The 18,372-nt window shown below is 44.2% G+C and overlaps 1 protein-coding gene across 1 annotated transcript in view; it reads left to right on the forward strand.

The window, feature by feature from the left end:
* The window catches only part of agap3 (ArfGAP with GTPase domain, ankyrin repeat and PH domain 3), a gene marked incomplete at both ends in the record, with an annotated part of 169,118 nt that overhangs the window by 110,737 nt on the left and 40,009 nt on the right, over positions 1 to 18,372 (forward strand). The window contains 2 exons of the mRNA XM_080726204.1: positions 10,170 to 10,322; positions 17,324 to 17,482. Of these exons, the coding sequence (XP_080582330.1) occupies positions 10,170 to 10,322; positions 17,324 to 17,482 (312 nt within the window). The remainder of the gene's footprint in view (positions 1 to 10,169; positions 10,323 to 17,323; positions 17,483 to 18,372) is intronic.

The following is an 18,372-nucleotide window of genomic DNA, read 5'->3' on the forward strand; positions in this document are numbered from 1 at the left end:
AACGTAATATTGAGAATAGATTGAATATTGAGACTATTGAAAAAATAAAGGGAAAAAAGGGAGGTAGAGTAAGTAACATATTCCATGTACTCCTATGGGTTGGGGCGGTGCCTGTCAGTGGGGAATGTTGAGCAGCCAAGAAGAGCAGGAAGAAGGCTGTACTCTGTCCTCACGGTGGGGGCTCCTCACTGGCAGGTGAGCCAGTAGGGAACAGTACGTTCTCCCGGTGGGGGCTCCTCACTGGCAGGTGAGACTGTAGGGAACAACAGTATGTCCTCCCGGTGGGGGCTCCTCACTGGCAGGTGAGACTGTAGGGAACAACAGTACGTCCTCCCGGTGGGGGCTCCTCACTGGCAGGTGAGACTGTAGGGAACAACAGTACGTCCTCCCGGTGGGGGCTCCTCACTGGCAGGTGAGACTGTAGGGAACAGCAGTACGTCCTCCCGGTGGGGGCTCCTCACTGGCAGGTGAGCCAGTAGGGAACAGCAGTACGTCCTCCCGGTGGGGGCTCCTCACTGGCAGGTGAGCCAGTAGGGAACAACAGCCTTGGCAAGATGTTGGAGGAATGAATTGGCATAATGACAAAAAAGGTCAAAATGAATGGCTAGTATAAATTTATAAAAAGAAAATAACTGGAAAATTCACTCCTCAGAGCACAGATCTACGCCTGGCCGGGTTGACGACCCAGGGCTGTGTCGGTCGTGGGGTGCAGCAGTGAGGATGCGAGGAGGGGGGGAAATAGAGTTTATACAACATATGTTGCAACCTTTTGCATTTGTGGTGGCCCCTACGGACAGACGTCTAAGTGTTTTTGGAGGTGCGCTCTATAGAGGACAGTTAAAATTTGGCATGATTGGATGTTTTGTTCATGATGTGAACATATTTGAATTGAATTAATTGAATTATGAAAAGTCAGTCTAATACATTTTGATCACATGACTCGAGACTAGAGATAATCTATATATACCGATTTATTTGAGTTTCGGATAAAATCCCTAAGTAGTGAGTAGTAGCAAAATGTTTAAACCTTTTTGATTGTATGACCTACTGTTCAAGATTGTTTTATAGGCCAACACTTGAAGCCGTTGTAGCTCTACCACGAGGCTGATTGGGGTGAATAAATTGGGCTGGAGGTTCTTCCTTGGCCTCCTGGGTGTGTGCATACAACGTTTCACATGAAGACTCACTGGCAGACAGACAGAATCACAGGAGCAAAAACATAATCCCAGCTTCGGGCCATTCCAGCCTGGCAGAGATAATGATTATAAGTAATTTTAATACATAGGTATCATTTCTCAAAAGAAGAAGAAAAACACCCACACTAAGGCCAATTAGCCATTAGAAGGTAGGCCTACAAGGTAGTTGTTTAGCAGTAGCTGTATGCTACGTTTTCAAATATTAAAGTATCTTCTTTCTTTGGGGTTAATCATACAAAGCCACTCCCAACAGATCAATTATCTCCTTTTCTTATTTTTCAAAAATGTAAATTAGCTGCTACGAAGAATACACAATGATGACTTAATGAGTACTTAAGAAATCTATTACGTTTTCATTATTACACAATTCGCAAATTAGTCTCTGTTTAAATATCAATCCTGTGTTAAAAGAAAACACCTACGACAGTAAGATTTTCCATTATCCTGTTCTTTTCTGCTGCTATAACACTGACCTAATAAATCGCACAGTCCATCCATTGTAGTGTGGTTGCAGAAACAATGGCCAGGTACATCTCTGACATCTTGCCAAGGATTCCCATCTCTCAGGCTTATAAATAGAGCGGTGTGGCAAGCTGACCGCGCCTCTAGAGGCTAGAGAGAGCAGCCCTTGGCAGGCTCAGAGAGCCAAAGCCCGTGATTGGATTTAGGGGTTAAGATTAAGAGTAATTAATACTAATTAGCAAGGTGATCCCCAGAGGGAGGAGAGGTCGGCGGTGGAACAGGCATAGCGTTTCCTTCACTCGGGGCTGGAGCTAATTGCTTAAGAGTGGGTGCGATGCCAAAGAGAGGACTCAGCTGGGACCACGGCCGACCACTGGCCAGACCAGTCACTGTCGGTGCCCGGCCGCCGTGCTTCCGTCAGGACCAATGTGGAATGGGTTAATCAGTCAAAAACAGAGAAGATTTAGGAGTTTACAGAGCAGAGGACAAAGGATGGAGGTTGTGTTCCAACCCATAAACAATTAACCTTGAGCGCAAGGGTAGAGGAGAGGTGACACAGTCATCCAGGGAGACAAAGACCTGCTACTGGGGGCCTGGAAAAGAGGCCACCTCAGGTTTCGAGGGGAAACGACACCATTTTTAGGGGCTGATTTGATTCTTTTAGTTAGAGTTCTCATTATCGTGATAATCTGACTTTGTTGATGAGGGGGCCATGTCCTGCTACTTTGAGTCCTGAGATAAGATTCTTCATCCTCAAGTATCCAAGCTGATGTCTCTCATTTCCACCATTTGTACACCAGGAAAACAATGGCTGGAAGATTTGCCTTGATCTCCATTTAGCAAAAAGAAAGGTTACAAATCACACTGGGTCTCTCTCCTGGTGGAGGACCCTTCGCTGATTATGCGATCGAGATTTTGATTTCATTAGACATGCAATTGATGGAGGGAACAAAGGGGTAATTTTTCATTCACTGCGTCCGAATCACAAGCCTTGTCTTTGCCTTTGGTAATTCATTCATTCCTTAGATCTAAAGACCTTTATAATCACAGGGAGAAGAGGAAGCGCAGATGGAAGCAGGAGGAGAGAGAGAGTAGGGCGGGGGAGGCGGGAGGGAGGGGGGGGTGTTAGATGGAGAGGAGAGGATGAGAAGAAGAGAGACAGAGTAAATGAGAGAACGCGTGTGCTTGCTTGCGTCCCGGGCGGCCGGGTTTAATTCCTCCGTCGGTTGCAGAGCGAGCGTAACCGTTTTTAAATATGATCCCCCCCTGTTAACATGCATTCCGCTATGTCACCGACGACAGATACATTGTATCAAAGTATTAATGGGCCCAATCAGTTTTAATCAATCCTGTGGGCGAGGCTAGAGATCCTGACTTCAGAAGCCCATCCTGCAACGATTATTCTGCAACACAGTTTTCCCCTACAGCCGCAACCTCCGGGACATTATAACCAGTAGACTGAATTACCCACACTGACCACCAGCCTCTGCCACTGACCACTTCTCTCTGCTGATGGAGAGAAATGGCCCCATTAAGCCCTGCAAATATGTCCATGTTCAGGTACATATGTGTTTAGCATTTATTAAGAACACTCTGTGCATGGGTCTTCATATGAATAGCTGATTCCGTGTTCTCTTTTGACTCTCAGTCGAGTCCCAGAGGAACGACTGCTTCGGGGGGCTGTCGGGTGTGTGTGGGGTGGGGGTGTGGGGTGTAGCAGCTGTAGTAGTAGGGGCGGAGGAGATGTCTAGGCGTTAGTAGTTATGATGATGGCGGCGGTGGTGGATTACGCGGCCCCACAGCTGCAGAGATGATGTGCTGCTCGGGTCCACACATTAGCATGAATGCTTCATTATCCCACTACTTGTACATAATGGCAACAACTCCACGGAGGGGTCAGGCCTCGACACGGCTCATCAGCCCGCTGACGGCCCGGCCTAAAGAGGAATGAGGAGCAAAGGCGGAGCTGCTCCCCGCTAATCCATCGCCTCTACTTAACACCCCAGCCCTGAATGGGCTGGAGAACACGCTGTGACTTAAGCTTATGTGTGTGAGTGTGTGTATGTATATACATGCTAGATATATATACATACTAGATATATATACACATACATACTATATTGTCGTTGTCAGGTGGAGACCTTGTATGTCCAAAACCGTCCCTTTTTTTACCTTATTTTAAAAACGAGTTGAAGTAGTGAAAACAGCCGCTCTACAAGCTCACAACACCACGGTGCGAGGCGTTGTGCGCTTGTAGATCGGCTGTTTGCACTACTTTTATGCAGCAATCTTGTATGATGAAGTAGGGCTTTAATTCATGAAAGAACGTACTATTTTGAAAATTGGAGATACAAGGTTTTTACGCCACAGTGACTATATATTTTGTGTGTGTGTGCAGTTGCACAGTCAGTGAGAGTGTTATTAGCACTATGTTCTAATGTAATCTGTATAAACTCAACCTTTCTGAAATTTCGAACAGATTGAAGTGTAATATATTAATTAAGCATAATGTTTAGAAACATTATTGATAATGTGTAGACCAACAAGACCTGTATTTTTAATTGAACAGAAATGTCCCTTCTCCTGTCTTGCTAATTGCTTATATCCAGACGTGTCGCAGTTCCTCTGCAAATGGCTGTTGAACTGCCTTTGCATCTTGTCGTCGTGCGAGTCATCGCCTAGATCTCCTTAAGCATTCATGATGCATTCTGCTGAATGGATGTATATAGGAAGAGGGGGCCATAAGCAATTAAGGTTCACCAAATATATCCTATATTCTACTCCGGTGACAGTGATCAAATGAACACTGTGCTGTGGTGCTTTGTATGTTTGGCAAATGACCTCAGAGAATCATCATATCATGTTTTTCGCACGCAAATCATCGAAGACTTTATGGGGTTTTTATGCATATGCAATTTCTTTACAGAACTGTGCATTACCGTTTGGTTGAGTTTTAATGCCAGTTATTATTAAGTTCACAAAGTTTTAATACGTGTGGGCATGTCTACATTTAATCTCTGTCCTTGACATGTTCATAGAGGACAAGGAATTGGTGTAAACCACTGGTTCTAAACATGGTATCCGTAGATCCCCTGGGGTCATTGAGGGTGTATCGGGGGGGTCCCCTGTTAAATGATTGATAGTTAAGAACCAAAGGGACCTTTTACACTTCTGTAAATCCATTTGTACACTGCCAGAGTGAAATTAACAAGGATTTTACAGTGTTTATTGGGGTCCTAGAGATAAAGAAAAAGCATATCAAATGGGCGCTCCTTGCACTAATGCATATTAAACTGGTGTTGTTGAAATGAAAATGGTTGAGAGTAAAAAAGTACTTGCTTTTAAGTGTACTTAAAGGAGTCATCCAGACCAAAACACATATAGGGTTAAATCTGCCTTTTATCATACCCCTTCATACCTGCTTTAGTCGATTTTTTTCATAGCTGCCCCTGTTGCTAGATTTCTGCTGCCCCTGTTGCTAGATTTCGCGGGCTCTCTCATAATTAACAGAGTAGATTGTCCTTAGGCTAGTGAGGTTATTTCTTTAGCTTCAAAGTTTGTATTTTTTTATTGGATTGTGTTTACACAACGTCCTGAGACCAACCAAACCGCTGACAAGTAAGGGTGCCTGTGAGGTCAAAACAGCGGTTTGGTTGGTCTCAGGACGTTGTGTAAACACAATCCAATAAAACAATACTAACTTTGAAGCTAAAGAAATAACCGCACTAGCCTAAGGACAATCCACTGTGTTAGTTATGAGAGAGCCCACGAAATCTAGCAACAGGGGCAGCCGAAATCTCGCAACAGGGGCAGCTATGAAAAAAATCGACTAAAGCAGGTATGAAGGGGTATGATAAAAGGCAGATTTAACCCTATATGTGTTTTGGTCTGGATGACTCCTTTAAGTATTCAAGAGTACATGCTTTTAAAAACACTTAAAGTATAAGTAAAAGTAAGAGTAGGCTACATTTCTTATTTTTCACATCAATGAATTACTATAATGTTTTCTCAATGAATTTATAGGAAATTTTAACTCTTGTTTCAGAAGTAAAGGTCTTTGCACACTGTTTTTTGGGCTGAATATCGGGGTGAATTTCAGAGCGCGTAAATAAAAAAAATCTATCTCACTTTATGTCAATCACGTTTTCACACTGCCGCCCGTTTCGTATTTATTTTCGGACCAGGGTTGATTTTTTCCGATTTTCGCATGTGTCGCCACTGGGTCCTTTGCTCTCTCGACTCTCCTCTCTCTCTTCTTGGCCTGAAAATGCTTTCGAGGATTTCGGATTTCCAAAACGCAACGAGAAAACGCAGTGCAGTGTGCAACCAGCTTTACTCTGAAACCTAATGCACTGATGTGCTTCCTTGTAGAACCACTACTTCATACAATGATTGTATGTAGAAACACCTATAAACACATAGAAATGTACTTGAGTAAAAGTAAAATATTTGGCCTGGGAAATGTTCTCAAGTATGTAAGTAAGTAATAAGTATTAAAAAAAAGTAATACTCCAGAAAAGGATTACTCAAGTACATTTACTCAGTTACTGTCCACCACTGAGAATCACTAGACTAGTTTTCTACTGTATACTGTAGCAACAGTCTGATGTTGACTGTTATCCTGTAACAATTGCTGCGTTTACATGCACAGGTATATTCCACTTCGCTTGTATACAGAATGACTGCTCATTCAGAATGAAAATGCTCATGTAAACACCTTAATTGGAGTAGAATATTCCATTCCGGTCAATTTGAATAGAATGTTCCATTCCGGTCATTTTGAATAGAATATTCCATTCCGGTCTGGAGGGGTGGTATATACCGTTTGAATCGCAGTATACTCTTATTCAGGTTCCAAGTAGTTATGAATCTCTGTTCGGAATGAGTTAATTCTGAATTAATACATATTGCGCATGTAAACGTGACCATTGTACTTTGGCACAGTCAGGCTGGATGGGGCTAGAGCCTATACACTTTGTTTTGGTGAAGTCCGGCTGTATAGGACTAGACTTCGAGCCTTTATCATGAATGTTTTGGTACAGTTAGGCTAGAGCTTATAACCTAAGACAGCACCCCAACTTCACATGTCACATTGGTGGCCCTCCTTTAGGAAACCAGAAGCAGTGAATGTGAATTGTGAACACAGATTATGACAGGTTCTTTCTCCCCATAGTTACTGAAACTGAATACTAGACTCACAAGCGACCATTATGTTTTGAAATTCTGACCCTAAAATGGCATTTTTCAGACTAACAAATCAGGAGGAAAAAAACATCTTTGTTCGAGACTTGTTTGTACGGGTATTAGGAACACACTCGTATGATACAGTATGTAGCTCATGGAGCGTTTGAGGAGATCTAATGACATTGACAAAATGTAGTCATGTGGGGTGTGGGCAAGAATGAAACTACTGAAAGTGCCTAAGCAGAGGTACTGGAAGTACAAGGAAGTTGGGTTGATGATGTGAAAACCTGTTTACATTCCTGATGCGTGAAGATGTGACGTGGTTGGTTGAAAAAGTCAGTTTCAGGGGGATTGTACTGTACATACAACGGAAGTCTCATCCTGTAGACACTTTCTGTCATAGTTCTTTACCAGGCTTCTCTCCTGGTGGGATGAGAACAATCTGGGAACGACGTACACTACAGTCAGGCCGGATGGGGTTAGGGAGCACAATGCTCTTCTAATGCCACCAGCTGATTATTTCTCCACTGTAATTACATTATCCTCCCCTTTATGCAGGAGTGGTCTCTGGGGGCTAATGGATACAGCCATGTTTAATTCATCAATATTCAGCATCCAATTTGACAATTAGACACGATTGTTGAATTTTAAATATCAGCCCAAGTTATCTTTTTACTTGTCTAGTACCCCCACCACCACCACCACCATTGAGGCCAAGTGTATTGTTCAAGCCGTAAATGAATAATTATAATTTGTCAGATCTAGATTTTTTTTTTTTTTTTGTATTACATTTTTAATTGGGTTGAAGTGGCTTATGAGATTCCTTGATGTAGACACGATAAATGGTTATAACCAAATGTGAAACACTAAAACCTTGCTATATTTCTTGTGTTAGCCATTCCATTTAAAACAAAAAGAAAGGGAAATAAGGGAAATACGTTTGTGAAAAGGCAGAGCAATTCATTATTAAAAAAAATATATACATATACACACACACACACACACACACACACACACACACACACACACACACACACACACACACACACACACACACACACACACACACACACACACTTTCTCTTTTCTCCCTATCATTCAGCTATATCACTTATTCAAAAGCAAAGTTTAACAATTTGATACCCCCTACCCTGCTCTCCTCTATTTCCCTCTCTGATTTCAACATGCTAATTTAGTCGGTTCTACCCAGCATGATACCCCCGCTCTCTCTCTCGTTCTTGCTGCGTTCCCGCTCCCTCCCCTCTGGGACCTGAAGATTAATATTCCCGGGCCCAACAAGATAATTACTGATACTAATTAGACATGATTATGTGAATTTGATACACTTATTACTCTGGATAATGAGTAGGACGTATTATCCTAACAAGAGCCCGTGCCGCTCAGTTTACTTTACACATGACACACTATATTTCCTGTTATTGTCACCTCAATCAGAAAGCCACACCGATAATTATCAACTGAAAGGCCCTGATAGGTGAAGGCAAAAGTTATGAAAATCAGGGATGTAAGATGTTTAATGTTAAATTCTTTGGGTATTTTTTAAATATACACACACACACACACACACACACACACACACACACACACACACACACACACACACACACACACACACACACACACACACACACACTTTTTTTCAATTATCATTTATTAAGCATGGTTAAATATCCTAAATTCAATATTGTGATAAGTATTGCTTTCAGTATTGTCAACAGTTTGGGAATATAGATGTGGGAATCTTTTACACTTTAATATTACTAAATTACTAAATAAAATGTTCCCTTGTTTATTTATTTTTTATTTTTTTATTTTTTAAAAATATTTTCTAGAAAGTCAATTTGACTGCATGCAATAACTCAGTTTATTATGAACCGTTGCTGTGTAATCTGTGATTGTACACTGATTGGAAGGGCACCAGTGACACTTCAGTGTAGTTAGAGATCTGCTTTAAGCTTGATTTGTGCATCAGTGTCGCAGGCAGAACATGTTGGACGTACAAGCCCACAGCGCTTCCCTCTGCAGTATGTCATGGGTTTGTAGATCTGGTAGTTTTCTGCACACGATCACATGATGGCGTACAAATGAAGCATTGGAGCGTTGGAGTGCTAGAGAACAGGAGGGGAAAGGACCCCACGCGGTGCAAGCCTAGCCCATGAATTAGTAAAGAGAGCCGGGCGTCCGCGGCTCTGCCTGATTGGAAGTTGGGGAGAGAACGCCTGCTGACGCCAGAGGAGATGGATGTGGCAGTCAGAGGGATGAGGCAAGATAATTAGCGTACCGAGTGTATCTTGTTAATTAAGGGCTAATTAGAGGCAGAGGCGGAGGGAGAGAGGGGCTGTGTGTGTGTGCGTGTGCACGCGGGGGTGTCGTGATGATGGGGGGATGCTAGCGCTGAAATCATGCAACAAGAAAGACGTGCACAAATAAGGTGGCGGTGACATTGTATTTGCTAAACTGCCTGGAGTCAATACTGTCATCATCATCATCATCATCATCAACCACATTATTGTCAATCAGCTAACACGGTCAAATCCTCAGTGTTAATGTATCAATTCATGGGTTGCATTTGTAGTCCTACACCGTCCATGTTGAGGACCAGCGCAGGTGTTTCAATTGCCTGATTCTCATAGAACTAATATCCTATGCCAATCAGAACACCTGTGTTGGTCCTCAACATGGCTGCTGTAGGACTACAAATGCAACCCATGGATGTGTAACTCTTGAGAGTCAACTCTCAGAGTTAAAGGTGGAAGTACAGAGACAACTCTGGTCCAGTTTGAGAAGTCTAGACCAGGGTTCTTCAACAGGGGGTCCGGGACCCCTAGGGGGTCCTCAGAGTTACTACAGGGTGTCCTTCAAATCTTTTAGTGATAGAACGTTTTTTTTTCTCCTTTTTTATACTAACCTCTTGAACCCTAGTGTCCATATTCTGAGAACTTTAGCCAAAAAATAGCAGATCTACACGATCTACACGCTCACAGCGCCTCACACTGCGAGCGTGTAGATCTGCTATTTTCGGGCAAAGAGGTTTGGTGTAGAGGGGAAAAAGAGCAGACTAAGTACAGAGTGAAAGGTCAAGTTTATTAAGTATCAACGGTTCAAGTGGTTAAATATCTGAAAACACAAATTGACATAAATCGAAAATACGCTGATGATTGTGCTGTCAAACGATGAAACTATATGGAATCTGGGGGTCCCTGCTTCATCTCTCTCTCAGCTAAGGGGTCCTTGGCCTGAAAACGTTTTAAGACCCCTGTTCTAGACGGTTTGAGTGGTTAAAGCGAGTTGTTTGTTTATTTTCAGGCGCTCCTCATTCCAACAGCAGCACTTCTCTGCAGTCGGGCGCGTCGGTGTTCGCCGGCGGTAAGGACGGCATGCACCAGCGCTCCTTCTCCGTGTCCAGCGCTGACCAGTGGAACGAAGCCGTCATCAACACCAGCACAAGCAGCGGGGCCGGTAAGACCTCCGGCATCACCCTCTGATCTGCACTTAGAAACCCTGAGTGTGCATTTAACTTTGAGAGAGAGTGCAAATGGACCCGTCCATTTCATTACATTTACACTCACAGTTACAAATGGATACATCGATTTTCCTCACCTTTGCTCAGTAAAATCTTCCTAATCCTAATTGGACTCAGACCCTTATGGATCCATTTTTGGTTCTTGGGTTCAATTAACTCTTGAGTTCAATTAACAAATAATGTACTGTAGTGTACCGTACACACACACACACACACACACACACACACACACACACACACACACACACACACACACACACACACACACACACACACACACACACACTGTATACTACTAGAATTCCACTGCCTGCAATGTTGGCAGCCAGCTGCATTTTATGTGCGTGTGTCAGTAAACACGTTCAACCTTGATATAAACGAATTTCTCGTGAACAACAACGAAACACAATCGAGAGAGATCTCATCTGTAAACACGACGGCTGATGCAGTTTGACATTTTGCGGGCGTATATTCTTGGACAAAAGCTCATTTTCCTAATTAGCCGATTGCCTCCGTGATCGGCGTGCCCTTTTGGCCCGCTGATAGAGGTGAGCAGGGCTGCTCCACAGAGAGGAAGGTTACTTGCCATCCACACACCTCCACCCTTCCTCCTCCACCCACACGCTCCGTCACGCTGCACCTTGTCAGTACTTGAGTGAAATAAAATAATACATTCACCGTGCATGTCCCCCCCCCCCCCCCCCCTTCTCTCTCTCTCTCTCTCTCTCTCTGACTCTCTCCCTCTGTCTGTCTGTCTCTCTTTGCTTCCGAAGAGGAAAATGAATGCTTTTCGGGGGTACCATTCATCACCAGTTATTTCCCTCTCTTTGTGGTTGGCAGTAAAAAAGCACTTAAATGCACATCAACAGAATAACAGTCATTTCCATGCATGTTTGCACTCTGGTAGTTCTCATTAGCACGGCGGCGCCTCCCCCCCTCCCCATGGGCTCCCAGGGGCCCCGGCAGTTTAAAGAGCGCACTTTACGAGCACTGCTGGAGTCCAACCGCGCGGCCCTCGTGGTTCCGCAGACAAGCCTGTCTCTCATTTGGAACTGCCAAACGATCAATTCTGCCTGGACGCAGGCACTTCCATCACCCCCTACCCTTGTCTCCCATCAGCAGCATGCCCAAAGCAGAATTACTTAGATTCGTGGGGTCCTCAAATAAATGAGTGTGTGTGAGTGTGTGTGTGTGTGTGTCTGTGTGTGTGTGTGTGTGTGTGTGTGTGTGTGTGTGTGTGTGTGTGTGTGTGTGTGTGTCTGTGTCTGTGTCTGTGTGTGTGTGTAGCTGTTTGCATGTGAGCTTTCTGTGGAGTCTGTTTGTGTCTGTATTTTAATGTCTGTGTGGGTGTGCAAAGCTTCATACTGGATGTTTGTGAATGTGTTTGTTGTGGGGCGGCAGGTCTACAGTGGACAAATAAAACAAGGTTTCGCTGACACCCGGATCTATGGAAATATAAGGCAGGCCTAGCATTTTCCATTTCCACGTTTGGTAAACTGAGAAGCCTTCACTATTAACATACCTCATTAACCAGCATCCAGTCTTCAGCTAAATCAAATCCACAATTTGCTCCATTATTCTATTTTCCTTCAATTATTTCCATGCTACTCTTAAGGTAACCACAAATGAGCTTCGATGAGGCAAATGAGCTGAAAACAATATTAGAAACATTGTGTGAAATGATAGATATGTTATCCTTCCCTGCAAAGGAGTGTCTCTGTAATCAGTGCATGGGCAGACAATTTAAGAGTTGTGCACGTTGCAAAGCAAGTGCATTTCACCTTAGAGAAAGTTTTCCTTAAAGTGTTCTTCATTTCATTCCTTCTAACAAATCCAGAATGTGAATTTAAGTGGGAGAATATACTTCTAGAGTGAAGTGTGACTTGGGTTTAGATATCACATGCATGATTGAAATGTGACCTCTTATCTTGTGTCCCTAATGGGGCTTCAATAATCAATAGAGGGTGTTCCACACTGAAGGGTGCTCATGTTTTGCCATTTGAATTGACTTCAACCAAAGCCCAATCACTCCATTATCCTTGGTGAAGGTTGCAGGTTAACATAAAATGTGATTTCATGATGCAAAAACAGTAGATTGATGATTCACTCAAGCATGAATGCATCTTAGCCAGGTAACCATTTCCATATTATTTAAAGAATGTCCTCATTTGTAAACCCATTGTGCAAAGGCAGAAGCAGAGGTAGTAACATCTCTTGAATATTGAGCGCAGTCTTTTGATTAAATCCCGTCCCATTTTGTCTATTGCTCGCATGCATAAAGACACCCATCTTTAATCTAGAGGTGCGCAAGCAAGGTGCTTGTTTAGAGCCCACTCTCCTTGACACACCTCAATCTCTGCACCTGAATTAAAAGCAAGGGATCCAGAAGGACCCCTGGACGATGGGACAGACTCGCGGATGTCAATAACGGCACTTACGTCACGGTCAAAGCCTGAGTGACGTCACATCCCCATGAGAGGAAGCAGTCTCAAGAATTGAACAATTTCATCATTCTTGTATTCTAGAAAGTGTCCTTCCAGGGTCCTATATGCTGCAACACAATGTACAAGACATTTTGTAGAACGTTTTACCTTTTAAACCGGTTTATTTCTCCTGACTGAACATTGCGTATCAGGGTACAGGCACTTAATGCAGCAGAGTAGCCTTTTTCCTGAGCACCTAAGGTTTTATAGTCTCCCATCGCGAGGGTGAGGGTGTGCGGAGCGTCTGATTTCTATGCCGGGCCGTAATGAAGTTTGACATTTAGTTTGGAGAGCGCAGCAGAGCGCGATCAGGCCTTGATTAGCGCGCTCTAATTGAGGATAATAAGGGTGAGGCGGTGATTGTTTCTAATTTTTGCCATTAATTGCAGCCGTTGGCTTTGATTGAGGACAGGCAGGGACTGCCATGTCAAGGGGCCTGGTGAAATCACGGTACTTCTTACCTTGAGCATCTTGAATTACAATGAACACCCCGCCCCCTACCCCATCCATTCTGTCTAAAGTCTGATTTATATTTAGTTGAACGACGGTGTAGTATGCCCTAGATAGCCGATATACAAGCGCACAACACGTCGCGCATCAACGCATTGTGATCATGTACATCTAGTATTTTTGGCACACGCCGCTGTTGTATGACAAACCATGAATTAGGTTTCATAATCTCTCTGATTCTCATTGGTTCTCATTGTGACAGTAAGGCCAGGTAGCTGTTTGTGGCCACTTTTTTTCACCCACAGCCTTCATCCTGAAGCATGTTTAAACTGTCATCTCCGCGGTAGGAGTGTAATACACTGTAATCACAGGTTAGGGCTGATACCTACTCCGCTGCCCAGGAGAGCCGGTGCTCGGCTGAATGAGGAGAAGAGACTCCTGATCCCCGGTGTGCAGGGGTGTCGCACAAAATTTTGGGCCCTGGTAGTGGGTACAAGGATTCACTGTGGGCTCCCCCCATTATTTTGTGCTTGAACTCTTGAAAAATAGCAGATATACAAGCTCACAGTGCCGCGCTGCAAGCTTGTAGATCTGCTATTTTTGAAAAATCGTGAACATTTGTGCAAGTCTTTGAATATTTCAAATCCTAAGGTTTTTTTAAGAAAACTATGTTTCTATGTCAGTGGTGTTCAAACCTTTTCATATGAAGGATCCCCAAAATGATATGTATTTGGCCACGGACCCCATCTCAAAATATTTAGTTCCAGGGACCCCCCCAGAAGCGAAATATTTGTTACAAATGTTCGCTTAAAACATACATACGGTATATTCAAAGATTTGCACACATTTTCACAGCTTTTCAAAAATAGCAGATTTACAAGCTTGCAGCATGGCACTCGGTGCTGCGCTGTGAGCTTGTATACCTGATATTTTTCAATGGCTAAAGCATAAAATAATTAAGTCCCCTCCACCTTGGGCCCTGGTAACTCACTCCCCCCCCCCTTGTGACGCCCCTGGGTGTGCTTCATTACACAGCTTGCTCTCTATAGCCCCTCATATGCCGTAACAGCTAGCTAATAACGTCACAGTGAACTCTCTGTTCACGTAAAGATCTTAAAAGCCAGAGAATCCTTCAGAGCCCAACTTAATAACTTAAGCAACGTTCTCTTTCAGACATGGGTAGTTTGGAAATGAATTTCCACCTTTTGAAGGAGGGAGATTACAGATGATTAGGTTTAGGAACAGTGATATTGTTGCTCAGTGGTGTATATAGAGGGCTTAACGCACTAACCCAATGGTTTTATTCCTTTCTGTTCCACTGCCCTCCTATATGAAGGACGTAAAAAAAAGAAGACTGCAGTAGCAACGGACAAAAGGAGCCATATCTATCCATAAATGTTTCAGGTGTGGGATGAGTATTGCTGGGGTCATTTTCCACAACATTAGGGGCAGCAATTGATAATTAGAGGTGTTTATGACATGGTTGCACCCACCCCTGGGGCAGCCCTCCCCTTTAACCTCAAGCGACATTAAACAAATGCTGGCTGTCACGTCAGAGAGGCAGGTTGGAGCTCAAGTCTTCCCACCCGCCATACGGAGCAGGACAGACGCTTACACGGTGAGGGAGGGGGAAGGAGGGGGGGAGGGAAATGATGGGGGGGGGGGGGGGTGCACGGAGGACCCCTGTGCCCCCAGCTGTCTGAGCCAGCTAATGACTCGTCTCAGGGGGGCTGTTGTAGGAGAGCAGGGAAATTGAAACAGACGCCTCGACTAGGCACCGCTACATGTGTGGCTCTGTGCTGCCATTCAAAACACAGAGGGAGAGAGAGAGAGAGAGAGAGAGGGTGATATATTTGTAGTCCAGCGTGGTGCTACACTTATTGATCAAAGTGCATAAAATCAATAGTGTTTATTTGCCACTTGAAATGTTTTTTTAAGTGAAATCCGTATGCAGTGCTGCTCATGACATTTTAATCGCATGAGGTCTTATAAACTGCCAACATTAAAACAATTATATTTTGTTGATAGTAATTTTGTTTGTGCTTTAATATGGATGTCATTCTTGTCTATTCTTCAACCAGAGGAGTTCATAATGAACATCTGGTCTGATCCAGTGACATGTCATCTTCTCATACATTACATGTTTTAGCCCACAATCTCACAATACATCCCTCGCAGTGCCTCTCCTCTCTCCCCCATGCATCCTCAGCCCCCTACTGAGCCCATCCCAGTTCTCCAACACAGCCCCCATCTCCCTAAAGGTAATGACCAAATTAGCCCTAATGTTGTACACTGGCTAATGGCACAGCCACGCACATTATAGCCTATGTATAACTGGCAACGACAACAGCAATAATCCCTGAGCCCCTTGTCCTCCCGCCCTCCGCCCCTGGGGCTGGGACGGTGCACAGGGAAATGAATGGAGTTGGCCACACTACAATGAGCTTTTGATGGGAGACAATGGAGTAGGCTGCCAGCACCACACGGGGGTGGTAAGAGGAGAGCAATATGGGCCCATCTCCTGGCCCTCCCTGCCTTCTCTCCCCCGAGGCCCCGCACGCCCCCCCCCCCTCTCTCCCCCCCCCCCCCCCCACCCCCCCCCCCCCCTCTCTCCCAGATTCATAATGGCATCCGGAGGGAAAAAGAAGGGAAAGTGATGTCAAATGTCAGGAAATCAGAAAGATGGCAAGCTGACAATCCCCACCTACTGTTCCATCCCTCCTATCCCTTTGCCCAACGGTAGCACAGGTTAATATCACATTTATAAAATCACTTACAAGAAACAAAGCCTGCTCTTAGCCCCCTGTCACTCTCAGACGGTCATATAGAGCTTGGCCTGGGGCCAGTGCAGCTAAAGCCATTTGTTAGCTCAGAGCGTCGTACCTGTCCTTCACACTGTGTCTCCACAGCAGCACGCTTACTTTAGGACCACTCTTTAAACTACTTCAATGCTACTTCAGTCCCTTTTTAAACATGTGCTTTACTCCCCTGACTGTCTTGTATGATATCGTCGTTGTCGGGTGGAAACCTTGTATGTCCATGACTGTTCGTTTTGTATTTATCATTTTAAAAATGAACTAAACTAGTGAAAACAGCAGATCTACAAGCACACAACGCCTCGCACCGCGAGGCGTTGTGTGCTTGTAGATCGGCTGTTTTCACTACTTTTGTGCGACAGCCTTGTATGATGAAGCAGGGCTTTACTTGGTGAAAAAACATACAATTTGAAACTTGGAGATACAAGGTTTCCGCCCGACAACGACGATATGTTTCATTATTCCATTTTCATTTCTGTTTTTAGCCTGTGACCATGCGGCTGGTGTAAGCCACTCTGTGGGTCGATCGGTCTGTCTGGCAGAAATATTCTAATGCAAACCAAGAGCTGGTTTGCGACTTTGTGGCGCTCTTAAGTTATGTCGGAGCTGACAGAATAAGAATGCGGTTGACTGAATAATACAAACGTCTAATGCAGTGGTTCTTAAAGTGGATTCTAGGGACTCTGTTGGTTCCTTTATGGGGGTCTAAATTGACCCATACAAGTCTGTAACTCTGACAGTGTACAAATGGAATCAAATGAACCCATCTGGGGGGTCCCCAGATGATTAACTTATGTGCAATGTTGTTTTCTCACTCAACAGTAAACAAACCAACATAAAGTTTAAGTGTAAAGAAGGTATCTGCACATTACTAACGTGACAATTTAAGGACTTTTTAATACCTCTAAAATGATAAATTAAACATTGGCCAAATTGTTAAATATTAGAGGCAGAAATTGTGAAAATAGCAGGTTCTACATGCTCACAACGCCTCGCAACACGAGCCGTTTCTGGTATAAGGTATTTTCAATAGAATCATGTTATACAAAATGTAATGCCTCAACTATTAGTGCTCGTCAGGGTGAGGGGGTCCCTAGTTAAAATATGTTTATATTGGGGGTCGCGGCCTGAAAAGGTTGAGAACCACTGATCTAATGGGTCCCTTTGATCTGACTCTTCTCTTCTCAGCCAATGGAACGGGTGAAAGCGTGACTGGTTCCAGTGCGGGCAGTGCCACCAGTCCCAAGTTGGAGCCTCCTCCATCGCCACACGCCAATCGCAAGAAACACAGGCGGAAAAAGAGCACTGGCATCACAAGGCCAGATGGCTTATCTGCTGGCAACGAAGGTAAGGCCTGCAGAGGAAACAGTTATTTGATGCTTTGTGAAAGGGTAAAACAAGATCCACATCTGGGACCTTTAAAAAAAATATATCATTTTAGCTTTCCCCTCCCCATTTTCTTCAATAAAAATAAAAAAAATCTAAAAAGTTATTAACCCGGGCTGGCCTACTGGTCCAGGCGCATGCCACTTAGGCATTACCACATACAGTAGGCATGGAGGCCTGGCGGTGTCGCCGGTTCGATTCCCGATCCGGAAGACCTTTGTCGCTCCACATGTCTCCTCCCATTTCCTGTCAGTCTACTGTCCTATCCAATAAAGGCATAACCCCCCCCCCCCCCCAAAAAAAAGGTTATTAACCCTTAAAACTTTAAAATGTACAGATTCATCAACTCCCTTCCCTATGCAATTTTCCTAGTTATTAGATATACTAGGTGTACAGGTTTGGTTGTACATTCCCTTCCTACACGCACGCACGCACGCACGCACGCACGCACGCACGCACGCACACACACACACACACACACACACACACACACGTAGCCACTCACTGCCCCCCAGTTCTTTTAGCTGAGTATCAATGGCCTGATCTCCAGAAGCCGTGGTCCTGCTCAGCAGGGGAGTGGCTGTCGGCTCTCCACCCAATTAATAATGATTCTCCAGCCCAATGATAAATGGAGTGCTCTAATTGGATGGCATTGTGAAAACACAGAGTCGCATTTCAGAGGCCATAAAACTGATGTCACCGGAGCGGCGTGATCAATCAACATGATTGATACGCCTGGATATCAACAACAATGGCACTGACGCCTCCTAAATGGGGCACGGCATTTATAATCATTACACTTTTTATCACGGTTTCTGACAGCTTCTCTTTAAAGTGTGAATGGGTCTGTT

Source organism: Nannobrachium achirus (genome assembly GCF_963921795.1).
Source record: "Nannobrachium achirus genome assembly, chromosome: 5".
NCBI classification, from domain to species: domain Eukaryota; kingdom Metazoa; phylum Chordata; class Actinopteri; order Myctophiformes; family Myctophidae; genus Nannobrachium; species Nannobrachium achirus.